Below are 27,620 nucleotides of genomic sequence, written 5' to 3' on the forward strand. Positions count from 1 at the left end.
CCCTTCCATCTCTAACATTGTTATTATCATCTCTCATCAATGAGGCCCAGAGATCGAGCATTAAGGACCTAGGTATTCCAGATCCTTACTTTTGCATTCTACCTGAATACTATTAGAATACTGCTGAACTGTTGGGTATTGTAGTTGAGTGGAGCTCAGAACTGGAAGCTGGAAATTGCTGGGCTTACCTTAAGTCCCTTTGGGGAGTCATCAGCCCACAGACCTAATCCTAGAAGGGATTTTAGAAACCAAGTAGTCACTGGATCAGAAGTCTAGAGCAGAAAGGGCCTTAAGAGACCACTGGTTGAGGGACTGGGGCAGCTAGGTGGGGCCATAGTGCACAGAACCCGGGGCATGGAGTCAGGAAGACTAGTCTTCCTGAATTCAAATCTGGCCTCAGATAGTTCCTAGCTGTGTGACGCTGAGCAAGTCATTTAACCCTGTTCGCCTCAGTTTCTCCATCTGTAAAATGAGCTGGAGAAGGAAACAGCAAACCACTCCAATGTCTTTGCCAAGCAAATGCCAAATGGGGTCATGAAGAGTGGGACATGACTGAACGAGAAGTTGTGGGATCACATATTTGGAGCTGAAAGGGATCTTAAAGATCACTAGTCCATCTATATTTTAGACTATCAGACACTGAACACATCACTTAATCTCCACTTGTCTGAGGATTAGTCCAAGGCTCAGAGGGGTGGCATTAAGTGACTTGTTCAAGGTCATATGGGGGGGGGTTGAAGCCAGATTCCCCTGATACAAACCCAACACTTTTCCCACAATTCCATGTTTCCGATGAAGTAACCCCGCATTTGGGAAAGCGCACTGGACTCAGATGGCCTGGCTCTGAATTCTAGCTTTGCCACCTACTGCTAGGACCCATGTGACTGTGAACAAGTCACCTCACATCTCCAGTCCAGGAAGATGAACGAGAAGATCTCGAGGATTACTTCCAGGTCTAACTGAGGCCTGTTTTCTCCATCGGATTTCTGCAGCTTTCTGTCTTTGCCTCACTCACTGGTCCAGAAAAGGCAATGCTATGTCTCTGACAGCCAAAACAAGGCAGTGTTGCCCCTCCCTCCTACCACTCCCTCTAAAATCGTAGCCTTGAGACACAGAAGGGAGGAAATGTCAATAAACCATGTGCAGGTGATGAGTGTTCTAGAAGGACATGGAAAACTCTAAGCCTTAAAAGGCAAATAAAAATCAAATGGTTTTTTTTGGGGGGGCCATGTATGTAGGAGTATGTGAGGAGAGAGAGAGAGAGAGAGAGAGGAGAGAGAGAGAGAGAGAGAGAGGAGAGAGAGAGAGAGAGAGAGAGAGAGAGAGAGAGAGAGAGAGGAGAGAGAGAGAGAGTGGACAAAGGAGATTGGCAGCACAGCTGTTTTGAAAAATGCTTCCTGTTTCTTTAAAGGAGCTCATCTGGGCGGCTGGAGGCTGGAAAGTCTCCTGGCTGTGGGAGCAGTCTCCCCTAACAGGCGGCCTGCTGACTGATCTTACTAACAGGGCTTCTGTGTAAACTGAGGCTAAGCAAACACAGATGGATCTCAGCGTGCATTCTCCAAAAATGCTGGCAATGCGGCAGCGACTTCAGATGACACCGTGAGCGCTCCGGGAAGAGACAGCCTCACATCGCTCCTGAGGAGCCCCGGCGGCGCAGCTGCTAGAGAGAGAAAGGGAGGGAGGGAGCAGAGAGAGAGAAGGAGAGAGAGAGAGAGAGAGAGAGAGAGAGAGAGAGAGAGAGAGAGAGAGAGAGAGAGAGAGAGAGAGAGAGAGAGAGAGAGAGAGAGAGAGAGAGAGAGAGAGAGAGAGAGAGAAATACAGAGAAACAGAGACAACAGAAAGAAGGGACAGGGAGGAAAAAGAGAAGAAGGGAGGGGAAAAGTCAGGTCAGGGGAAAAGAGAGCGGGAAAGAGGAAGAGAAGAGAAGAGGGGGAAGAGAGAGAGAGAGAGAGACAGAGAGAGACAGAGACAGAGACAGAGAGACAGAGAGAGAAGGTGGGAGAGGAGAGATTTGGGGGGACAGTGAGGGAGAGACGTCCCCCTATCCCCGCACAGGGTCTCTGTCTCCCCTCCCCCGGCCCTCACCTTGTCCCTGGCAGAAGAATAACATGAAAAGCCTCCCGACCCTCGAGGGGGGGCCGTGGCCAAGCCTATGCATCAAGGAGGTGAGCTGCCCCAAAAAGCTCAAGAGGAAGACCCAGGAGGGGCCGAGGCGCGTGAACGGCTACAAAAGTTTCAGGGCGGACTTGAAAGTGCCGGAGCCCGCGGCCAATGGACTAGGGGAGCGCACCGAGCGGCTGATCTCGGCCAAGGGAGCGACTGTGGCGGCTGCTCCTCCAGAGGAGAGCCCGGAGCTGCTGCTGCTACCGGGGGACCGCAGTAGCCGAAGCTGCGGCGGCGGCCCCCGGGGCAGCGAGGTCTTGGACATGCGGAAACGCTGCTTCCCCCCGGGGCCTGGCCGAGGTCTGCCCCAGTCGCCCCCGCCGCTGCCCCCGGGCCTGGCGGCTCCTCCCGGGAGCCGGGACGGGCGAGAGGCTCCGCAGACTTTCGGGGACCAGAGTGTGCGTTCCCGGATCGTGCTGTGCCCGCCGCCCCCTCGCCAGCCCGCGCCGCAGCCCCCGCCACCTCCCGCGCCCCAGCCGCAGCCCACGCAGCCCCAGCAGCAGCCGCCGCGTCCGGCGGGAAGTTCCTTCTCGTCAATTTCACACGTAATTTACAATAACAGTCCGGATTCTTCAGCCGCTTCGCCTAGGAAACGGCTGGGCGAAGGGGCGGGCGTCTCCTCGGAGATCAAAGCCATCCAGCAGACCAGGAGGCTGCTGGCGAACGCCCGCGAGAGGACCCGGGTGCATACCATCAGTGCCGCCTTCGAGGCGCTCAGGAAGCAGGTACGGCGTGCACGCTCACATCCTCGCGCACACGCTCAGCTCACCTCCTGCTCTGTAGACCCGTCCCCGCGGGAGGCTCGGGGCTGGGGGCGGCGGGGCGGAGGACCTTGCTCCTCTGCCTCCCCTGCGAGCTCGCTTCGGGGCCTGAGTTTGGGGGTTGGGGTGGGGAGAAGGCTAGTCCCCGAGGAAGCATGGCACTGTAGAAAGCGTCATGATGATCAGGAGTCTGTCGACCTAGTTCGCATCCCACGCTTGTTTGTGTCCTTAGGCGAATTACCTAGTAACAGCTAGCATTTATATAGCGCTTTAAAGTTTATCAAAAATGTTATCTCCTTCGATTTCCCTGAGCCTCAGTTTCCTTCTCTGCAAAATGTGAGGCTTGAACTCGATGACCTCTGAGATGCCTTCTAACTAGATCCTAGGACTCAGTGCTCTGCCTCCTGTAGCTAATTCTCTCTCTCTTCCTCCCTCCTCCCCCCACCAGTCAAACACAGCTCAGAGTTTTCTTGGGGTGGGGGAGAAGTGGTTTTTATTGTCTGTCCACCCCGGGATTGGAGGTAAGCTGTGCTTGCTCTCCCCTTAGACTTCCCCACCAGTCTGTAGGGGTTCGGGGCCCTCCTTCCCACAATCCATGGGGTTGTTCTTCCCTTAGCAAGAAATATCTGGTTATCTGCCTGGAGATGGAGATAGGGATTGGAAAAAAGAGGGCCTGGGATGAGAACTGACCTTTGCCCCCACAAGTAGGAGGAAGGGCTTGCCTACTTTGACGGTGGGATGATGGTGATTTGTCTGGAATGTCTCCTTATTCCTGCCTCTTAGCTCCCTCGGGGCTTTGATGGAGCAACAACACCTACAGAAGGCCTATCCTGAGTCCCCTTTATTTTCTCCTGTCCCCCCAACCATTATTCTGAATTTAACTTATGCACATGCTTTTCCCCTTTCCCTCCACTAGAATGTAAGCTTGGTGAGGACAGGATCTTTTTTTCCTTTGGTTCTCTACCTCCTATTACTGTCTCTGGGCACATAGTAAGTGCTTTATAAATTTGGGTTGCATGGATGAATGAATGGTGTTGATGTTGATGGTAATGGTGATGCTGATGAGTCATAACTCCTGGGGCCAAGGGCTGCCATTGTCTAGTGAATTGCTTTGCAGCTGGAGAGAGAGACAGATTCCTATGACTGGGCAGTTTGGTGCCTTCTGACTTTAGACCTCATATTTCACTTTCCTGGCAGCTGAAAATTCCTGTCTTCAAAAGCGCTCCCTTGGGTTGGAGGAGGAGGAGGTGGGGGGAGGAGTAGAGAGAAAGGCAAGGGAGCCTAGAGTCCTATCACAGAGTCTGAATGGACGTAGTGCCATTCCCCCTCCAGCTCCAACCTGGGGGGTGTGGGTTGGTTGGTACTGGGTCTAAAGAGCTAGGAAAAAGCAGAGAGATTAGGAGGTAGGGCATCTGGAAAAGGAGGGAACGCTGTCCTTCACTGCCCTGAGAAGTGCATGGTTTTGTCTGCTTACAGTGATATTTCTGGAGTAGAGTGAGTGCACTGGTGAAGGACTGGGGGAGGCAATTCTTTTCCTTTTCCATCCTCCCCCCCTCCCCATGCCAGAGCCAGAAGGCACCAGTTTCAAAAGTACAGATCTTCTCAGTCTCTCTAAAAGGACTCCCCCCTATCCAGAGACATGTTAGCCTCCACTGTCTACATCTGGGCCACTTAGTATGGTGAGTGATAGCATTCTTTGGAATACTCAGGATTTGTGAAGAGAACAGAGAAGAATATACTCAAGACAACTTCACTTTGCCAGTGAAGTAGGGTGAACCAAGAGCGATTTCCCGCTGAGGTGCCTGGATCATTTGGGTTCCTTTCTGTAGTGATCCCTATTACCAGTTTAATAGTGACTCTGACTTTGAGGCTACTATACTGCTGCTGCTGCTGCTACTACTCCACCCTCTGACTCCAGGTGGCCCTGTCCCCAAATAGGCAGCTATTTTGTCTATTTTAAACAGGTATTTCCTAAATACTCCCTTGCTGTGCATCAATAAAATCCTTGCCAATTAATCATCTAGCATTTAGCACTTTAGTAGTTTCTAAGTGCCTTACAAATGCTACCTCCTCTGATCCCCACAACAATTCTGTGAGGTAATCCCATTTTACAGATGAGAAAACTGAGGCAGACAGCTATTAATTGGCTTTCCCAGGGTCCCATGGCTAGTGTCTGAGGCAGGACTTGAACTCATGTCTTCATGGCTGTAGGTTTAACACTCTAGCCACTGGTCTACCTAGCTGCTAAAGTTTTGCTAGGACTCTTTCTCTTTTCACACTTTGCTTTCTGCCATGATGGGAAGATAAAGCTGGGTGGCTGGGGAAAGAGGTACCTTAGAGACATCATAGTGTAGCAGAGATAGGAAATCTGGGTTCTTATTTTCACTCTGGTACTAAATGGCTGTATGTCCTTAGTAAGCATGCCTCTTCACCTCTCAGCCTCAGTTTCCCTGTCTGTAGAATAAAGGGGTTGGACTAGTGATCTCTCAGCCCCCTTCCAGTTCAAGTCCCAGTGATCTACTGGGATTCCCTGGAGGATTATAGACCCCTTGAGAAGAAAGGTCCTGGGATGACCATATTTTTTAGCTAAATGATCATTTTAAGGGTAAGGGCAGTAGGGGAAGAAGGAGAGTTTAAAAAAAAAACAATACATGGGATCATATTTAGAAAATAGCTTTTTATTCCTGAGGAAGATGAGCCAGGGTCAGATCATCACAGGCTGAGGTCCCCTTTCATTGTCCCACCATGGGGCAGATGTCCTTTCTCTCTGTGGCTCTGCTAGAGGGGATCCTACAGCATCCCACCAGTCTCTGATGGGAACCCTCATGGGTCTGGACTTTAGCCAGCACTTTATACTGCTGCTTTGGATGAAACCTTTGTTTTGGAAACATTTGATATTTTTATTAATGTCCTTTCTTTTTTATATCACATTCATTTCTGAACATGTCCCACCCCACCCAGTGCAAAGACTTTAAAAATCGGATCAGCAAAAATAACCAACAAATCATCTGAATTTGACTGTGTATATAGTATTCTACATCCATAGCTCCCCACTTCTGAAAGGAAGAAAGAGAGGCGTACTTTCCAGTATTGTATAAAATGCTTTTACTCAATTCAACCAAAACTCATAAAGAACCTAGTGTGTTCAGTGCAGTGACCTAGGTGCTAGGGATAAATAAAGCAGGGTCCCTGCCCTCAGGGAGGAAACCTGGAAGATGCCTATCTGAATTCTGCTTTTGATGTGCATGAACTGTGTGATCCTGGGCAGGCAATAACCTTTTAGCGTGGCAGATCAATGGGGTCAAACTCCAATAGAAATGGGGGCTACTAAGCCACATACCTAAGGATCCCTTTGGTCATGTTGACTTAGAAAACCTCATATTAACATTATCTATGTCCTACAATATTTTAATTTACTTTGCCAAATATGTCCCCATTCCATTTTAATTTGGGAGTATTACTGGCTAGTCACAAATTAGACACTCCTGCTTGAGTCAACTCATCAAGACTGGAAGGTACAGAGCTGCTTTGGGAAATGGGGTTCACTATCCCAATGAGATCTCAGGTCAAGTCCCATTGCCTGCCCTCCCTTGTAACCTTACTACAAGAGCTAATCCTGCAAAAATAAAGCACATAGCAGAATGGGGCAAGTAGGTAAGAGAGGGGGAGCGAAGTGGAATGAGGGATCACTCCCAGCAAGGCGGGAGTGTAGGGAACCAGGGAAGGGCTTTCTAGAGGAGGTGGAAGCTCAGCTGGGCCTCAAAGATCGAGTAGGATTTCAGCAGTCGAAAATGTGGGGGAGGCATTCTAGGTCAAAGGGATAAGCATTTATATAGCACCTACTGTGTGCCAGGTACTGCACTAACCTAAGCCCTTTACGAACATTATCTCTTCTGACCCTTACAACACCCCTGTGAGGCAGGTCTGTTATTATCCCTATTTTACAATTGAGGAAACTGAGGCAAATAGGTTAAATCACTTTCCTAGGTTCACACAGCTAGAAGTGTTGGAGGCCCATTTTGAACTCAGGTCTTCCTGACTCCAGGCCCAGTGTTCTATCCATTTTTACCACTGAGCTGCTCATTCCAGAGAACAGTATGTGCAAAAACTTGAAGTTGAGAAAAGGTGGGGTATGATGGGAGAGGGTGAGAGGAGAGAGAAACTAATCCCATTTGTTTGAAATGTCGACAGAAGAGCAAACCTTAAAGTACTTATACAAATAGCAGCTGTTTTTATTAGTAATAATCTTATTAACTTCAATCCAGTGTTGGATTCAATTCAATCCAACTAGCATTTATTAAGCACCTATTGTATGCCAGGAACTGTGTTAAGCACAGAGGACACAATAACAAAAATTAAATAGTCCTTGCCCTCAAAGAGCTTATATTCTATAGGAAGAATTCATGTTATGTGAAATATATATTATGTACACACACACATATGCACATATATAATATTATGTATTATAAGCTGAAGGGATAGATGTGATAGAGATTCAGAGGTAGAGTCCAAAGAACACGGTGACTGATTTAAATCTTTTAAAAGCCCTTTCTATCCCATTTATTCCTTCCATTATGTCTGTGAGGTCATCCAAAGTAAGTAGAATTAGGCCCATTTTACTGGACAGAAAAACTGAGCTTCAGGAAACAGAGTGGGTTGTTCAAGGTCATGAGATAATTCAGCTGTGGAGCCAGATTTGGAATCCAGGTCTTTAGAATCCTGGCCCACACTTACTCTTTCCGCAGACCCAACATTATCAGGCTTCCTTCAGACCTGGAGGATTTGCTAACAATCATGTTTGGAAATGAAATTGGCACGCTCAGGGTTTCTCTCTCTGCAAAGGAGCAGAGCAGCTCTCACCCCGTCCCTGCTCTGTTCTCCCATCTCCATTAAGGGTTTGGTAAAAGAAAAGTTCCAGCCTGAGGGGGATCCCCAAGTCCTCTAAATAAGGTGAGGGGAGGACCAGAGCATCATAGGATGTTACAGTTGGCAGGGGCCTTAGGGATTATCCTCATTTTACGGATGAGGAAAGTGAGGTCGGTGACTTTCCTAGGCAGGGAGTAAGTGATGGAATTGAGATTTCAACTTGGGTTTCCTGACTATGAGGCTAGCATACTTTCCAAAGTACCAGGCGATGTTCCAAATCTCTGTGTTTAAAGATGAGCAATGGGGCAGCTAGGTGACATAGTGGATACAGCACCTGCCCTGGAGTCAGGAGGATCTGGGTTCAAATCTGACCTCAGACACTTGACATTTACTAGCTGTGATCCCAGGCAAGTCACTTAACCTCAATTGCCTCATCAAAAGGCAAAAAGAAAAAGACACTAAAGATGAGGAACCCTAAGCCCAGAGAGAAGTGCTCCCCAAAATTCATGCCCACAGTCACACATTGAGTGAATCAGTGGAAAAGCCAAGACTAATGAGAATGAGAATGAGGGTGATGATGATGATAACTGATAATTAATATAGGACCTTACAGGTCACAAAGCAATTAATATAGATGTCGTTAAAGGTTCACACCCATCGTGTGAAGCGGAATGCCTGTATTCTTGTGTCCATTTGCAGGGGAAATAACCAAAAGGTGGAGAAGTCAAGTCACTGTTAGGTCACACAACGAGGCGGTGTTGGAGGCAGATTCCGAACCCAGATTTTCTTGACTCAAAGTCTCCATGTGCCCAGGCTCCCAAAGTGGCTAGCTCAGTTGACTGTTCCTAAACTGGTGTTTTCTTCCTTCCCTGTCATCACATGGCCATCCCTTCAACAGCTGGGAGTTTTCCCTCCACTCTGGAGACCCAGAATGGCAAGGACACTAAAGTGACTGGAAAGAAATGCCCTTTGGACCTTGGCCCTGGCTTCTTCTTCTCTTTAGCCCCACCCCTGCCCTGGATTAGGCTTCCAGGACACCCCCTCTGGCTTCTGGTGCTCATGGCTAAAGTCAGTGAAGGCCATTTCCCAGCTCCTGCACTTGGAATCATCACAAGATCAGAGGATTTAGAACTAAAGGGATCTTAGAAGGCCAGCCCCTTCTTTTCACAAATGAGGAAACTTGAGGCCAAAAGTGGGGAAGTGACTTACGTCACCTCATGAGGGTTCTGTGCACCCCACCAAGCTTCCTCTCCTATCCTGGCTTTCCTAAGTCTTTTGGTCCCCTTTTTTCTGTCTGAGCCACAATTTTCTAAGAAAAGCTCCCTTATGTCTTTATGGTTCCCCCCCCCCCCACTCATGGGACCATAGCTTTAGAGCTGGAAGGGACCTTAGAGGTCTTTGGATACAAGTTGCTCATTTTACAGATGGAGAAACTGAGGCCCAGACAGGTTAAGTGTCTAACACATAGTAGGTGCTTAATAAATGTGTATTGACTGATCCTGAAGTCCCTTTTGGCTGTGATCCTGTGATCACAAAGTAAGTTAGTCAATGAGCATTTATTAAGTGCCTACTATGTGCCAGGCAATATGTCATACCAGTACTTGCGATACAAAGAAAAGCAAAAATTGGACTCTGCTCTCAAGGAGCTACGTCCAAATCTGATATGGACGGGATAAACTGAAGAACATCAGCAGAGGAAAAAGCATCCAATCAAATTCCTTCATTTTACAGATGAGGAAACTGAGGCCCAGAAAGGTAAAATAAACTGCCCAAGGTCAGAGAGGTAGTTACATGATAGAGGCAGAATTTGAACCTGGGTCCTCTGAGGACAACTGTAGGACTTTTCTTCACCCAGTTCTCCATTCACTTGCTCCCTTCCCCAAATATATACTCTATCGTCAACCTATTTAATTTGTACAAATGTCCCCTTCTCTCCAGTCTCTCTGGCTTGGTTTTTCCCTTTCTCTGGCTTGGTTCATCATATCCCGTTTATCATCTCTCTGTCCATTCAGGGGGTGTGACTTGCAAATTAAACATAATCCCTGTCATTCCTGGGGAAGCACCTTTGCCTTCCCTTATACATTTTAAAGCTCTCACGCTTACATTTTAATCCTAACCCTGAGATCTGTCCAAAAGTGGAATCAGCTGCTTCATAGAAGGTGGTGCATCCCTCCCGGCTGGAATTCTTCAAACAAAGGCTGGATGGCTATTGGCCAGGGGTGTTGTAGGCCATTCTTGCTCTGGTCCAGGTTGGACGAGGTACCCTTGAAGGTGGTGCCTTGAAAACCAAGCCTTGCTCTGGTGTATTTATGTAGCGAGCACTGTTTCTCCATTCACAGACATTTGTCACTGGTCCCCCTTAAACACCTAGGGAATTAAGTGAGGGGAGCCCTCCCCCTTCCCCAGGACAGTGACTTAGAACCCCTGAATGATGTCTAGCTCCAAGCCCAGTACAACCAAAGCCTGGCTTTTTGTGCAGTTAAGTTGATAGATGAGAATAAGGAATGTATCTCTCTCATTGAATGTTTCTTCAGGTACCCTTATAGTGTGTGTGTGTGTGTGTGTGTGTGTGTGTGTGTGTGTGTGTGTGTTCTTAACTTTTTTTGTGTGTCCTGGATCCCTTTATCTAGTGAAGCCAATGGACCCTCTTCTTAGAATAGTGTTTTTTCATACATAAAATACATAGGACTACGAAGGAAATCGATGATATTGAAATAGTTATCTAAAACAAGGGGCAAAAAGCTCATGGATCCCTGCTTATAAAGTTCTGCCTTAGAAAACCACAGAATCTCAGAGTTGGAAGGGATCTAAGAGGTCATCTGGTCCAATCCAACTTGTATCTACAAAAGATTCCCCTCAATGACATCCAAGGCGAGTGGCTGTTACGTCTTCCAGTGATGGGAAACTCACTACCTCCCAAGTCAGCCCATTCCAGGAAATACTTTCTTATCTTGTATTAGCATTATTTGTGTCCATGTCTTACCCTCTCTCCCAACAGGCTGAGTTCCTTGAGTGGGGGAGTTCTAATTCTTTTCATCTTTGTATCTCTCTTGGGACTAACAGGGCTCTATACAAAGTACTCAAACATGTTGAGTTGAATTACAAGTTGTAATTTAAAAGGACATGAGACAGCCCTTCCTTTCCCCAAATGTCTCCATGTCCAGAGCTCCTGCTATAAAAAAAATGTTGTCTCAGAGTAGTACTATCAATTATCATTATTAATCCTAGCCACCATCATGAATGATAACTGTTGTTATTAGCATTATTGTTGATGACAACTATTAACTCTTAAAAATTGAATAATATCATTAATAGTGATAAATGCAAATTTTTACACTTGGGTTCAAAAAAATCAGCTTCTCAAGTATAATCATAAGGAGGCAGATCTTGACAGTCGTTTATCCTCAAAAGGTTTAGGGATTTTCCAGTAATAAAAGCCCCAGATGAGCCAACAGTGTGATGTGGTACCCACCAAAGCTAATGTGATATTAGGTCAAATTAAGAAAGCTACAGTTTGCAGAGCTAGGGAGATAGTGGTGCTGTTGTACTCTGCCCTAGAGAATTGTGTACAATTCTGGAACATTGATAAGCTGACTGGAGAGGCTCCAGAGGAGGGCAGCCAGTTGAAGAGCCTCAGAATCATTCCATTTGAGGTTGGGTCAAAGGATCTGTGGATGTTTAGTCTGGAGAAGGGAAGATTCAGGGGGATCATGGTCAATGTGTTCATGCAATTGAAGGGCTCTTATACAAAAGAGAGAGTTAGATTTGTTGAGCTCCAGTGGGCAAAAAACTCGGAGCAATAGGTGTGAGTTGCAGAGAGGCAGTATAAGTATTTAAGTATTATATATATATATATATATATATATATATATATATATATATATATATATATATATGTATATATATATATATATATATAAAATTATATATCATTAAGATGTTTAAATATGAATTAAAGGCAAAAAAGCCTTCTCAACAATTGTTATTGTTCAGTCATGTCTGACCCTCTGTGACTCCATTTGAGGTTTTCTTGGCAAAGATATTGGCGTGGTTTGCTATTTCCTTCTTGAGCTCATTTTACAGATGAGGAAACTGAGGTAAATAGGGTTAAGTGACTTGTCCAGGGTCATACAGCTAGTAAGTGTCTGAGGCCAGATTTGACTTTAGAAAGATGAGTCTTCCTGATTCCAAGCCTGGAGTTCTGTCCATTGTGCCACCCAGCTGCCCTTCTAACAGAGCCATTCATAAGTGGAATGAGCCATAGGAGGGAGGGAGTTTGGTGGTCTTCAAAAGTTGGAGCCTGGATGATGCCTTGTCGGGGGTAGAGGAGATCCTTTCTCTAGTGCAGGTTTAATTAGGTGACCTTTGAAGTCCATTTCAAGACCTGAGACAGAGAGATAGAGAAATAGAGACAGAGGCAGAGTCAGAGTCAGACAGAAAGGCAGACAGAGGAAGAGAGAAAAATAGAGAGACAGAAAGACAGAGAGAGACAGACAGATACAAAGAGAGATGGAGGAGGAGGAGAGGAGGAGGAGGAGGAGGAGGGAGAGAGAGAGAAAGAGAGAGAGAGAGAGAGAGAGAGAGAGAGAGAGAGAGAGAGAGAGAGAGAGAGAGAGAGAGAGAGAGAGAGAGGTTTCATATGTGTATACATGAGCTCTCTCATTTCTAGCCTTCTGTCCATGCACAGACTCGTCAGTGTCAAACCACCAGCAGGGCAGGGCAGGGCAAGGGGGTGGGGTGGGGGCAGATGGAAAGACAGCAGTGCACACTTATCAGCCCAGCTGCCCAGCCAACAGCCTTCATGGTTGTCAGATTAAGTCCATGTATGCCCAGCTGGACCCATTCCACGCATGTATCTGCTTGGGCTCCAGACTCTGACGGGAAAGATTGTGTTGGAGGCATGAGGACTGGGAGGGAGGAGGGGCAGGCTGATGAACTGAGAGGTGACAGAGAAGGGAGGGGGCTCCTGGGATGGGAGACTCCTCTTCTTTCCCCTCCCTTCTCCTCCCCTCTCTCCTTCCTTCCTCTCCCCTCCCACTTCCCCTCAGACCTTCTCTCATTTCTCCCTTCCATCCCTTCATCTACTGCTGTGTTGCCTGAGAAATGTTTTTCAGCCCTGGCGATGTAGGCTGTTCTGTCTCCCCAAATAGCTTGTGAGGTACTTGGAGAGGACACTGGATTTGGAATCAGAGACGTTGGTTTTAATCCTGCTTCAGCTCCTTCTAGTCTGTGTGATCTTGGACAAGTCATTTTCCCTTTGCTCATATGCTTCTTGGTTGGTTGATTATAAAACAAGGGGGTTGGACTTGGAGATGTCTATGGATTCCTTCTGGCCAGAGCTCCTATGGCCTCCTCCCTGATAGAGACTGCATCTCTGGTTCTTTTGCAGCCTCCTGTGAAGCTAGTCAGCTCATGAGGTAAAGGTCAAGTAGATTCTATCCCTACAATTGTCTTCCTGGACCTTTTACCTCTTGGTTCAACTTTCTTCTAGGCTGCCCCAGAGCCCTAAGCAGCCATTCTCACAAAGGCCCACCATTGGTCATAAAGGGAGATCAGAGAAAGGAGTGTGGATAAGTATCACCCACCCACACCCAACCACTCAAGTGGACCCAACTTTCCTACAGTGAATAGGTCAGGAGTGTCTTTGACTCTGCTGATCTGCCTTTCTTCTCCTGCTATACTCTTCTCTCCAGGCTTTCATGACACCACTCTCATCCCATTTGTATCACTGCTCTGCAGTGTCCTTTGCTGGTTTTTCATATGTGTCATGCCCACTAACTGTGGTGTCTCTCCAGGCCCTGTCCCAGACCCTCTTCTCTTCTCCCTCTCCACTGTCTTACTTGGTGACCTCATCAGCTCCCATAGGTTCAATGATCTTCTCTATACAGATGATTCCCATATCTATATATATCCAGCTCTTTTCTCTCTATTGACCTCCAGCCTCCCATCTCCAACCTCCTGTTGGATATCTCCAACTGTATGTGCTGAAGGTGTATCACACTCAACATGTCCAAAACTGAACTGGTTATCTTCCCCTCAAGACCTCTCCTCTTCCCAACTTTCTTATTCTTTTTGATGTCACTCCTTTCCTTCCAGCCATCCAAGCTTGCAACCTCGGTTCCATTCTGGAATCCTTGCTTTCTCTCTCTCCTCGTAGCGAATCTATTATCCAATCTTGTCATTTCTGACTTCACAGCATCTCTCATGTATGTCTGTCCACTCACAGAGCCAACCCCCGTTGTCCCCAGTTTAGCTACTCACCACCTGTTGTCTGGACTGTTGCCTGTGACTGGTCTCCCCACTCCATCCCATCCTTGACTTGCTAACAAGGGATTCCCCTAATGCAGAGATGAGAGCATGGCCATCCCAACAAGCTGCAGTGGCCCTAGTACCTCCAGGATCAAGTATAAAACCTCCTGCTTGGCATTTAAAGTGACCGTCACAACCTGGGGCCTTCCTGCTTTTCCTGTCTTCTTGCTTTGTTACCCTGTACACATGCTGTAATTCACTGACACTGGCCTTTTTGTGTCCTGCAAACACTATACTCCATTTCCTGACACCGTGCTTTTCTCTGGCCAGCGTCCCCATGCCTGGAATGCTTTCCCTCCTCACCTCTGTCTCCCAGTTTCCTTCAAGACCCAGTTCAAATTCCACTTTCTGCAGGAGGCCTTTCCTGAGCTCTCCTCTGCCCCTTCTTCATTGCTGGTGCCTTCCCTCATAGATTATCTCCAAGTTATCCTGTGTGTATCTATCTGTGCATGTTGTCTTCCTCATTAGACTGTTAGCTCCCGGAGGGCAGGATGGTGGTTTTGCTTTCCTTTGGATCCTCAGTGCTCAGCACAATGCCTGGCACATAGTAATAAATGCTTGTTGACCAACTCCTTGGCAAACCAGATGTGCCCTCTATAGTACTATGTGATCTCTATACTATGGAAGAGTGATTTTAAATGCACAGTCACAGACATGTGGACACACCAATAGTAAGGAAACTTAGCAAGAATTTTAAATAGTTATCAAGCAGTCACTTTCCCTGTAGGGAGAAAAGACCTATATATAGCTCAGCCCTGGGAGAAGCTCCTGATCCCAGCTTCTAGATCCCCCTTAGGACATAGTCCTAGGCCTCTCACCCTGCCAGAGAGAGTACTGGGCCTTCCTTCACTTTAGCCCACCCCTCGATTTAGGGACAGTCAGAGCCAGAACATCAGAGCAGAAGAGGCCCTTACAGATCTAATCTGAGATGAACAAGTCTTACCTGTGAGGAAACTGAGGCACGGAGAGGCCAACTTGCCTGAGCACATGTGAAAGCCCCAAAGCCAGAGAGCCAAGAGCCTTGTAGAGTTGTCTTCTTGTCCCAAACCTTCATTTCAAAGGTGAGGAGATCAAGGTCGGGTCTCTGGCCCTAGGTTATACAGGCAGTCTGGAGAAGAGCCAGGAGTTAAGCCCCCTGCTTTGCCATTAAAGCCAGGACTCTTTTCATTCTGCCGTACTGCTGCATAAAGCATAAGCTCTTTGAGGGAAAGGGCTATTTTACATTGGTCTTTGTATCCCCAGCGCTCAGCCCTGCTAAAATAATTAATAATAATAATAATAATAATAATAATAATAATAATAATAATAATAATAATGATAGCATTTCTGTGGTGCTTTGAGCACTTGACAAATACTATTTTGTTTGTCTGACCCTCACCAGAATCTAGAGAGGCAGGTTCTATCATTATCTTCAATTTACAGATCAGGAAACTGAGGCAGAGAAAGTTTACATGACTTGCCCAGGGTCTCATACCTAGTCAGTGTCTGAGGCAGGATTTGAATCCAGGTCTTCCTGACTTCAAGTCCAGTACACTACCCATTGTGCCACTTGGCTGCTTTATAATGCTTGTCCACTGACTGGTCGATTATTGGACCCCTCACTCCCCATTAAGGATGAGTGCCCCAAGCAGCTGGGTTTCCCCTACCAGTAATGCTGCTGGCCAGGCTCAGGCAGACAGTCTGTCCCTCCTGTTGAGGTCACTGCTTTTCCAGGAGATATTTCTCAGTACTACAGCTGCTGAGGGGGAGGGGAGGGACCGGCAAGGATTCCTAACTGGTCAGGAATCCAAAGGAATCTCCCTCATCCTAGCCCCAGAGCTTAAGAGACTGGATTGCTCAGGGGGTGGGGGGAGGGACGGAGGAGGGAATGAAAGGGACCAGATAGTTTTCAAATAGCAGCAAAGCTCTTGTAAAGTCTCCTCTTCCATAGCCAGGCAGAAGCTGTGAGAGCAAATGGCAAACAGGAGTTCCTGATGTGGACCATGGCAGGGGATTCCCAGCCCCCTCACTACCTCAGGCAGCTAGCTGCCCTCACCTGATGCGCCAGACCCCTTTCTGCCTCTTCCCCCTTGTTACCCCCACCACCACTACCACAGGGTACTAGCCAGCTCAGACCCCCAGCCTGAGAACATCTGACTTGTCACGCCCCAGGGACATTGCTGTCACAGAGCCAAGGGCTAATAAAAAAAAGCTGAATGTTTAAATGAACCTTCTGGAAATTCTTTGGGCCAAACCTCCCAGAGAAAACAATGAGGCCGGTCGGGCTCTCACGCTGCCTACCCTTAATATCACCACCTTCCAGTCAGCCTTAGACAGCTGCTGACCAGCTGACCTCCCCCTGTGTTCATTCCTCTGGCTCTCTCTGCTCTCACCTCCCATTTGTGCCCATCTGGACACAGGGCTGGGCTCTCCAGCCTCTACTCCCTGAGGCCTTCCCCCCCCCCGGAGGCCCAGGCTGGCCTAGGGAACTTGGGGGTGATGCAGGGGGCTGCAGCACTAGGGCTACTCACCCCCAGCCCCAGGGACTGGTACCTTTCCCGTGCAGCACGCCTTGTTTACTTGTCGGAGCTGATAAAGGAGTTTGGAGGAGGGAGGGGGGGAAGCACCGTGTTCCCCTGGATTCTTGCTGGGAACAACCTCAACTCATTGTTCTGCCAACTTTTCTTGGATGGGCCTGGGTGGGAGGGGGTAGCAGGGACCTTGGAATGTCCTGGAGTGGCCTCCTACTTCTGGTGGGGTCTCCTTCTAAGAGGCTGTATGGTGTTAGGAGATAAGGTGCTGGCCCTAGAGTCAGGAAGACCTGCACTCCCTTCCCACTGGTGACATTTCCTGGCTGGGAGACCTGGCATGGGAGACCAAAGCTCACCTCTCTGAGCTTTGGCTTTTTCATCTATACAATGGGGATGAGAATTACGATAGTAGCACCTTCTCAGAGAAGCATTGTGAGGCTCAAATGAAATCAGCTCCCTAGAGCCTTCAAAGACCTTCCTGTGCTAGATTTTAATTCAATTTAGGAAGCATTATTAATCACCTACCAAGGGGCAGCAAGCAGTGTGATAGGTTCTGGGGATTCAAAGATCAAAATGCAAATTGTCTCTGCCCTCAAGGAGCTTATATTCTACTGGCGGGAGATGATGCATAAATAGTTATTGATTTGAATTCCCACCATACTGACTGTTTTCTAGTGGTAGGACCTTGGCCATGGTCTTCTTTCTGAGGAAAATGAGTTTCACCTCATCTGTAAAAGGAGACAGTTGGACCAGGTCCAACTTCAACTCCAAATTCTGATTCTGAGAGGCAGTGTGGTACAGTGGGAAAGCACTCTAGAAAACCAGGGTTCAAATCCCACTTATTGTGTACGATCTTGGGCAATTCACATAACATTTCCGGGCCTTAGTTTCCTTATCTGAAAAATGAAGGGTTAGCCTTGCTGGCCTCTAAGGTCCCTTCCTGCTCTAAATTGATGATTCCATGACTCTGATTTGGGGTCAAAACAAATTAAAGTTAGGTGTAGCTATGAAGTAATGGTGTGTGTATGTGTACTTGGTAAGCTAACTCTAAAGGCCAGTCCCAAAGGAGAATTCATTTTAGTAATGTTTGGATTCCCTTTAGGAACCTCTTGTACCAAACTCTTGATATCAAAGAGTACTCTGAGCTCGGGTGAAAGGGGACAGGCCCTGCTGACTCAGGCAGACAAGAATTACTCAACCAGGAGCGTAACTGGGACACTGGAGTTAGATGTTCTGAAAGACCCTTCCCTCATTCACCTGACACTGTCTGCCAATCTCACCTCTCCATTATGATAGTCCATCTCCCCAGCACTCCCCTTCCTAGATCATTATACTATAGGAATCCACTCTTGTCTGGACATCTGTGACCTTGACAAGTGACCTCACATCCTTTTCTTAGGTATTTTTCTCTCTCTTATCATCTTTCATACCACCCCCCACCCCACCCAATCAGTATATTTAAAGTACAAACCAATATTCCCTGGAAGTTGTCTCTCAAATATGTGTAAGAGGACAGTTCGGAGTCAGTTGGGCTAGGCTGAGACACAGTTGCAAAGCGTGTAAAATTTACCTTCTCTTCCCAGCCTTTTCAACTCCTTCACTCAAGGAAGCCTCAGATGGAGGAATATTGGTGGGAAGAAAGCACAGGGATCAGAGAATGGGCACAGGGAGGGAGACAACAGAGTATTGGACTATTTCATGGAATACATTTTCCTAAAGTGAAATTCAGGACCAGTAAATGTAAAGTCTTATACTTGGGCTCAAAAAATCAACTTCCCAAGTATAGTATGGGAGAAGCAGCGTTAGACAGCAGTTGTTCTGAAAAAGAGTGGGGGGCCTTCAGGGGACTGAAAGCTCAAAGCATCAGCAGAGTCATGTGGCCGCCAAAAAGCTAATAAATTTTGGTAATGCATTAGGAGATACCTAAATTCCAGGAACAGAGAGGTGATAAACCAACATTGTACTCTGCCCCTCATTTAGAGTATCATGTTCAGTTCTGTGAGGAAATATTTAAGGAGGACATTGATTAAGCTGGGTAGTGTCCAGTGGGGAGCAATCCTGGAAGATCATTTGAGGAAACTAGACACATTTATCCTGGAGAAGACAAGCCCAGGATAGGGCCTGATGACTATCTTCAAGGATTTGAGGAGCTAACGTGGAGGAAGGATTATTTCTTATTATATGTGGCCCCAAAGGGCAGAACCAGGAATGTCGGATAAAAATTGCAAAATGGCCATTTGGGGCTTGATGTCAGGGAAATTTTTCTACTAAATAGAGCCTTCCAAAGGTAGAATGGACTAACCTGAGAGGAGGCAATTTCTCTGTCCTTCCAGCAAAGGCTGGGAGACTCCTTGCTGGGTATGTTAGTGGGGATTCTTATTGCAGGGGTGGGGAATCTGCAGTCCTCAAGTTCAGCTGATTCAAAGGGCTGCATGTACCTTGAGGCCACAGGTCCCCCACCCCTGGATGGGGTGGACAAAATGGCCTTTGAGGTTCTTTCCAACTCTGGGATTCTGTGATTTGATGAGAGCCTTAGTTCTAAGGCTCTTGGGAAGCTTAAATTGGGATATGTATCTTTTAATTCATGTGTCAGCCAGTGGGTGTGCTGATGAGAAACAGTATATGTTATTAGGGAAAACTGTCCGTGTTTATATTGTTTGTAGACACAGGGGAATTAAAAAAGTAGGAAACAGAGAAAAATAACCCAGCTTGGTTTCATTGCTCTCTGAGTCTCAGTCTCCTCATCTGTAAAATGAGTGGGTTGGACTTCATAATAGCTAAACTCCCTTCCAACTCCAACATTTTACAATCCTAAATCATGAAGACTGTGGTCATTTATGTGACCTGCTTTTTTTTTTTAATGCTGAAGTATCACATAACAGTAACAATTATTAATCATTATATTTTTCTGATTGACTTTATTGTAAATTCTATTTGATTACATGAAACCCTCTTCATCCATCCATCCATTCATTCTCTCAGCAAATATCTGAGTGCTTATTCTGTTGTTGTTTTTGTTGTTCAATCTTTTCAGTCTTTTCTGACTCTCCTTGACTCCATTTGGGGTTTTCTTGGCAAAGATATTAGAATGATTTGCCATTTCCTTCTCTAGATCATTTTACAGGTGGTGAAACTGAGGCAAAAAGGGCTAAGTGGCTAGGCCAAGGTTACACAGCTAGTAAGCGTCTGAGGCTGGATTTGAACTAACGGAGTCAGCAAGACCTGAGTTCAAATTTGGCCTCAGATGCTAGTTGTATGACCCTGGGTAAGTCACTTCACCTCTCTTTGTCTCAATTTCCTCATATGTGAAATGAGGATAATGATAGCACCTACCTTCTAGAGTTGTTGTGAGGATCAAATGAGATAATATTTGTTAAAAGCTCTTAGTACAGTGTCTGGCATATAATAAGCACTATATTAATGTTAGCTGTCATTGCCCATAGCAATGGCATCAAACTCTAAAGCTGAAGAGCAAGTGGGCTAATTGATGTTCAGCCAGAATACTTCCACTCCCAGGAAACTGAGTGTAAATGCTACTTTGTGGCACCCTCTGGTATAACTTGGTCTGGATTAGTGGGAATAAGAAATCCCCTGAAATGGATGCATTATTCAGATTCACACTGCATATTTCCATTGGGCTGGAACCAGTCGCCTTATTTTACATAATTATAAGTTTGAATGGTGTGAGGTCAAATACATTGGCTCACTTCAGGGGATTCCTTATTCAAACTAATTGGGACCTAGCTGTATTACAAATGTCCCTTGTTAACTTGCCAGGATCTCTGTGGAGAGCTAGGGTAGGCCCTTCGGCCAGTTCCTGTGCTCTGAGTCCCAGGTTAGTCCTTAAAGGGCCCCAGGGATTTCTTAGTTGTAGTGTACCTTCAGAGACTTCTGAGTGCCTCTTCAGAGAAGAAATATTTTGTGTGGAAAATTCAAAGTCCTGATTATTCTTGTTAAGGACAATCTTGCTTATCCCATAATCCCTTATTGTGAGAAGTAACTAGGCCTCTCTTTTAACAAGGCTGCTGCTGCTGCTGCTGCTGCTAACTAGCATTTATATAGGGCTGTTAAGGATTGCTTTACACATGTTATCTCATTTGTGAAGTTAGTCATTCAGTCAATAAACATTTATTAAGCGCCTATTGTGTGCCAAGCACCTTGCTATATTTTGGGGATACAAAGAAAGGAAAAAGGGGATGGGGAAAGGGGACGAAGTATAGTGAAAAGAGTGCCGACCTGGAATCCAGAAATTCTGGTTTCAAATCCTACCTCTGACACTTACTAGCTATGTGATATTGTACAAGTCACTTAACCTCTGCCTCAATTTCCTCATCTGTAAAGTGGGGGATAAAATAAAGTGGAGACTCTTTTGCAGTGGAGCCTCAGAGAAGCTGAGGGTTTGATCTAGTATCACAAAGAAAAAACAGTCTGCCAGCCCTGGAGAGCCTCTGGGTTCCTTCTCCGGCTCACACTGCTTCATCTGCTGCTCCCAGTTCTATTTAGCACTCGATTCAGAGTTGGATGACCTGGGTTCAAGTCCTTTGTGAGTTCTGGGTTCCAGTTTCCTCATGTGTAAAAGGAGGCTTCTACTGAAACTTCTAACACCGAATCTATGACTCTAAGCTGTAACCAATGCGAAGACGTCGTCTCCATGTTTCCATGGTGCCCTCGGTGATCACATGTCACGACTGTTGCCCAGACTGTGTCTCTCAGCCATGTGTGTGTCACCAGCCCTCGCCCTAAATGTTTTCTGTTGTCCTTTCTAGGTTCCCTGCTATTCTTATGGTCAAAAGTTGTCCAAACTGGCCATCCTGAGGATAGCCTGTAACTATATCCTTTCCCTGGCCAGGCTGGCTGACCTGGACTACAGTGCTGACCACAGTAACATGAGCTTCTCTGAATGTGTGGAACAGTGTACCCGGACCCTGCAAGCAGAAGGCAGGTCCAAGAAGAGGAAGGTAGGTTCTGGGGGAATCCACGGGGATGATTTCACCGTCTTCTTGTCAGGGAGAAGAGGGGAAGGGTGGTTCATGATTTTCAAGGCTCTGTTTGACAGAGCTCTTCATAGGAGGGTATGCCCACTGTGACTAGGGAAGTGGACATGCAGGAGCTCTGGAGGTGGAGGCCTTAAGTCCTCCAGGACCTGGCCATTGGGTTGTGGGAGAAGAGGAGGGCTATGTGGATTAAAGGGGCTCTGACAATTCACATACAGTGGACCCCATGAGACACTGGTCTATCAGCACAGCAATGAGGGGATCCTTTGTGTAATGAACATTAAAAAAAAATTTGGTAACCCTAGGCATACACATCCATGGAACTGTGTTCTAGGTGGGACCATAGTCTTCATAAGGAGGGCCCCTTCTCTGGAACATTAAGTGCTTAAATTTGTAGCTTGAAGCAAATCTCCTAATTTCTCTGGGCCTCAGTTTTCCCAACTGTAAAGTGAAAGGACTATACCCAATAATCAGCCTATTAGATGCTGCGTAATGAAAGATTTATGTTCTGTAATGAGGGTTCTTCCAGGTTACTGTGCTGTTGGGATTACTAGGCATGTGCAGAGGGACAAACTGTAGGTGACCCTTGAGCCTCAGTTTCTTCATCTGCAGAATGGGGTTGGACTAGAAGATCTTTAGGGTCTCTGCTAGCTGGAGGCATTTTTTCATTCTCACCCAATGAGACTTGGTAGGAATGAGGCTGGCAGACAGAGGGATGCCAACCACCCTTCTCAAGGGCAGGACCACTGAGAACATATGCCATCCCATCCCACTCACTTAGGTTGGGGACCCTTAAGAAACTGGGGCTGGAATCCGGCCTCAGACCAAATACTTGACACTTACTAGCTCTGTGACCCTGGGCAAGTCACTTAACTCCAATTGCCTAAAAATTTAAAAAAAGAAAAGATAAAGAAACTAGGGCTAGAATCCCAGCATCTCAGAATTTCAAGTGACCTCAGAGGGCTTCCAGTCCAACCAAGAATTTCCTCTAAGATCTCTCTAGCAAATAAATGGTCCTCTAGCTTTTGCTTGAAGACTCCAAGAAGAGGGAAAGCCACTACTATTTCCTGAGGCAGCACGTTCCACTTTGGGACGCCCACAATCTTTGGAAGATTTTCTATACTTCAAGCCTAAATGGGCCTCTTTACAACCCCCACCCATGCACTGAGCCTAGTTATGCCATGGGGCAAAGCAGAACAGCCTAATCCCTTTCCCGTGACAAACCTTGAAAAGCTGGCCTCATCAAAGGTCTGCAGCCGTTTTCCCATCTCAAGGCTGAGGGAGGGGGGAGGGAGAGATGGGGATTTGGAATGCTAGGGAGGCAGGGTGGTCAATCAGTCAACAAACGGTTGTTAAGTGCCTACTGTGTGCTGAGGGCTGTGCTAAGCTGGGATACAAAGACAAGCCCACTCACTCTCCAGAAGCTCTCAATTTCAAGGGAGGGAAGACGTTGGGACATATATGTACATACAAGATACACGCAGAATGAATATGCTTAATGCCGAGTCGGATGATCTGGCTTCTAGTGGCTGTGTGGCCTTGGGCGAGTCTCTTCACAGCCTCGGTTTGCTGATCTGTAAAAGGAGGGAGTAGGACTTAGTGATTTAGTGAGAGGTGTCTTCCAGCTCCCCGCCCTACCGGCTTCCCTTGCCCTGGCACAGATCCGTTCTTTCCTGTCTGCACCATCGCCGACCTCTCGCTTCCTCGGGGGCTCACTCCGATTACCCGGGGGTCTAGCCGGGGGCCCCGGGATGGGGTGGGCCCATCTAGGAACTGTCCCTGGGGCTCAGGCCTGTGATGGGGCGGGCGTCAGGGAGGGTGCCCACTGGCCTGGCCGGGCCTCCCCCTGAGGCTGCCGTCCTCCCCCGGCCCCTTTGTTTCCTTACCCCACATCCTACAGGAGCCCCCGGCCCAAGCCACGTGGGTGGGTGCCGTCGGATGGGCAGGTCGGTCACTCACTAATTGCCTTGCGCATTCCGGCCACTTATTTACCGCGGGACCAATTAGATGAAATCACCATCAAGCCGGGGGTGAGAGAGGAAGCCTAGCCCGGGCTGGCTTTCCTCTAGCCGTGTGACATGGGCAAATTAGGGCTGTGATTGATGGCTCCGCCGCCATCACCGCCGCCAGCGACCCTCGGTGACAAAGGGAGTGTTGTAAACTCCGAGTGAACCGCCCCGGGGGTCAGACAGCCAGGAGGGCAGAGAGGACGGGGCACCCGAGGTGACCCTAGAGGCACCTCCCCCCTCATTACAGAGAGAGGAAATGGAGCGCAAGGGACTGGCCCAGGGTCACAGGGGTGACAGAACTGGGATTCGAACCCAGAACATTTGATTTCCCCATTAGAAGGCGAGCTCCTTGAGGGCAGGCTTCGCGGTTTGCTCTCCTTTCTAGCCCAACCATTTAGCACAGTGCCTTTCTGTAATAAATCCTTGTTGACAGACAGACTCATTCCAACCCTATCGTTCTTTCCCTCTCACCAAGCTGCTCCCTAGGAGTGGATAGGGTAGGCTGAAATGAAATGCAGTATGGCCCTATAGGATAGTAAGCCTGGATCCTACCTCAGACACTAGCTGCGTGACCCTGGCCAAGTCACCTAACCTCTTAGCCTCAGTTCGTCATCTGTAAAATGAGGGGGTTAGAAGAAGTGGCTTCTGAAGCCTCTTCCAGCTTCATGGTCCTTATTGCACTCAGCATTCTTTGTACCTCACATCACTTCAAGGAGCTACCCCTCTTTTCTTTTCTTCTATTCCATAGCAATGATAACAGCTCCAGACAGCATGGTATAGAGCATGGTAGGGGGGCATCCTTGTCAGAAGTCAGGAAGCCCTGGCTTCAAATCCTGCTTCTGACCCACTCTGGCCCTGGATCCCAGCCTAGAACCTGCTCCCACTCCCCCACTCCCCCACTCCCCACATCCCCACATCCCCATTCCCAATGTTGATGAAATCACAAGTTAGGGCAAAAAAGAAAAAAAATCAACAAGCGTTTATTAAGTTCCTACTATATTAAAGCATCTACCAGTGAAATCACAGGTTAAACTTTTAAAAAATAAAACACAACAATTTGTTAGATGCTATGCCATGCCCGGGAAGGTCCTATATCTTACTGAAGATATGTCATGTGTATGATACATATATACACGATCATCTGATGAGAGAGACAGCAGTAACAATAAACAACTAGGGAGAAAGATTGCTAGGTGGACAGATGGATGGAGAGATAGGCAGATGAACAGACAGATGGATGAACAGGTAGATGATAGACGGATGAATGGATGGATAGATAATACAAGGATGGATAGATAGGCAGATGAACAGATGGATAGATGAATAGATAGAACAGATGGATGGATAGATAGATGAACACATGGATGGATAGCTGAATAGATAGATAAATGGATAGATAGGTAGATAGATGAACAGACAAATAGATGGATAGATAAATGGATAGATAGATGAATAGACAGACATAGATGGATGGATGGATGGATGGATGGATAAACAGGTAGATGGATAAATCTAGTTGTTATCCAAGAGACCTGGAGGTAGTAGGCAGATGGGTATGTCCAAAGCCCAAAGAGAGAAGAGGAGAGGGAAAAGCAGGGTGCCCTGAATTTCCATGGACTATCTTCTCCAAATCCCTCGTGCCTATTCCCATATTCCACTCTCCCTCTCAGTGGAGTGTACTGGCCGGTCAGAAGATCTGGATTTATTGTATGACTGTAGTTTGTTCCAGGGGATGCCCAGATTCTAGCCTCTCTGGGTCACCTGGAGCAAGTTACTTCCCCCAGCCAGTTTCCCTAACTGTAAAATGGGGTTAATAATACTTTCATACCAGACTTTAACCTCAAGTCCTCTGACTGTAAACAGAGTATTCTTTTTGTGTCTTCTTCCTCAAAACACTATGTGAAACGACTTTGAAAACTGGAGTACTCTATATTAGTGTGAATTGCCATTCTTATTCCCAGTTGACTAGATGTTCAGGTTCAGTTTAGATGGTCCTATGTTCTTCTGACCAGTACAGAGTGGGCAGCTGTCCCCAAAGATGTCCCTGGTAACTCAACTCTAGTCTTTCCCTGCAGACACTGAAGATCTTTGCTTTGCCCCATAAATGGCCATAATCAAAGCTTCAGTTGGTGCTACGGAAGCTCACAGGATATCTCACACCATTTACCAGGTCGGGCTTAGAGAATTGTACTATAGAGCAAGCTGTGAAAACTCATTGCCTTACACAGACCAAGTTACTTTTCATGTGGTGAGGAAAGAAATGCAAGTTGGGGGACTTTGTATTTCTGCAGCTGGGGGCCATAGACAAAGGGAGGGAGCAATCTCTTTCATCTTCTTCCACCAACTTTTCAGCCTTTCGTTTCCCTTACAGATCACTTTCAGGCAGTCCCATTCTGATACTCCTTAAAAGCAAGACATACTCAGGTTAGCCAGTAAGTCAGACACTTATTAAGTACCGACTAGGTACATGACACTGCCCTAAGCTCTGGGAATTCAAAGAAAGGCAAAATATTTTACTTCCATTTTCTCCATCAAGGAAAATGATTTTCCATCTGGAAAGCATAGTATATATAGAATACGGGGGCAGCTAGATGGCTCAGTAGATAGAGTGGTAGCCCTGGAGTCAGGAGGACCTGAGTTAAAATCTGGCCTCAGCCACTTACTAGCTGTATGACCCTGGGCAAGTCACTTCACCCTATTTGCCTCAGTTTCCTCATCTGTAAAATGAGCTCTAGAAGAAAATGGCTAAATCATTCCGATATCTTTGCCAAGAAAACCCCAAATGGGGTCACAGAGAGTTGGACATGATTTAAAGGGGGTAGGATAAACCTAGCTTTGAGGGAATTGAGCAATGCTATCATTATAAGACCTTTGTAAGACAGCACCTGGTATGTAATTGTTTTAAAGAAGATAAAGACTACAGACCCAGAAATGTCCAATTCCAGGGTCCTTGAAGAACTTGTAGGTGTGATCACAGAACTGCTAACAGTATACTGAGAAAATACCGAACGATGGTTTGGAAAGCATGCAGGGAGATTGGAAAAGAGGTTCCCGTTTTCAAAAGCATGGAAGGAGTTGGAGTCTGGAGACTGCAGGCAAATAAGTTTGATTTTACTCTCTGGGGGCGAAAGTTGAAAACAGATCGATGATTAAGCAGATGGTTCATGAGAATTTCCAAAGCAACTCAGTGATCACTAGGAACCAATACTGTTTCAAAAAAACATGTCATGTCAAATTAACCCAGTTCACTTTTTTAATTGTGTCTGGCTCTTCGTGACCCCTTAGGGATTTTCTTGGCAAAGATACTGGAGTGGGTTGCCATTTCCTTCTCCAGCACGTTTTACAGATGAGCAAACTGAGGCAAAAAAGAGTTAAAGGACTTGCCTAGAGTCACACAGCTAGTAAGTATCTGAGGTCACATTTGAACTCAGGTCTTCCTGACTCCAGGCCCTCCCTGTACTCTATCCTCTATGCCACCCAGCTGCTGGATAAATCCAATTAACACCAGTGCCGTAAAACAACAACTAGGGATCATAGATTGATGCACAGATAGCGTATGCCTTGATTCAACTACATTTATGATAAAAAACACTTGGGATATTCTTGTGGACAAAGTAGGGAAAGATGGGCTGAGTGATAATCATATACTTAGGTAATTGATAAATGGGTTAATATCAGCCCGAAAGTCTCTGAGGAAATGACACAGGGCTCTGTCCTTTTCTTTGTCTTGTTCAACTGTTTCATCAGTGACCCGGATGAAGGCATACCTGTTGAATTTGTGAATGATTAGATAAAGAATAACCGATTTGGTAGTTGAGAAAAATGAGGCATTTCCTGGCTTTGGAGTCAGAAGACCTGGATTCAAATGTCACCTTTGATGTTTACTCCTGGTGTGATCTTGGCCAAGTTACCTCACATCTCTGAACCTCAGTTTCCTTATTTGCTTAAATGAGGTTAGCTGGGCTACTACGAGGCTCTTTCCAGCTTCTAGATATATAGAATCTTTGG

General features: G+C 46.7%; 1 protein-coding gene across 2 annotated transcripts in view; it reads left to right on the forward strand.

Moving 5' to 3' along the window:
• Window positions 1-1,315: 1,315 nt before the first annotated feature.
• The window catches only part of ATOH8 (atonal bHLH transcription factor 8), a 46,924-nt gene continuing 20,619 nt past the window's right edge, over window positions 1,316-27,620 (forward strand). Inside the window, exons 1-2 of one of the 2 annotated variants that reach the window (XM_020969527.2) lie at window positions 1,316-2,888; window positions 21,376-21,567. In XM_020969527.2, coding sequence (XP_020825186.1) covers window positions 2,109-2,888; window positions 21,376-21,567 — 972 coding nt within the window. In that variant the 5' untranslated portion in view covers window positions 1,316-2,108. The remainder of the gene's footprint in view (window positions 2,889-21,375; window positions 21,568-27,620) is intronic. The other variant, XM_020969528.2, reaches the window with a different exon arrangement.

Source organism: Phascolarctos cinereus, unplaced genomic scaffold, assembly GCF_003287225.1.
Source record: "Phascolarctos cinereus isolate Bilbo 61053 unplaced genomic scaffold, phaCin_HiC Scaffold_2;HRSCAF=192, whole genome shotgun sequence".
NCBI lineage: Eukaryota > Metazoa > Chordata > Mammalia > Diprotodontia > Phascolarctidae > Phascolarctos > Phascolarctos cinereus.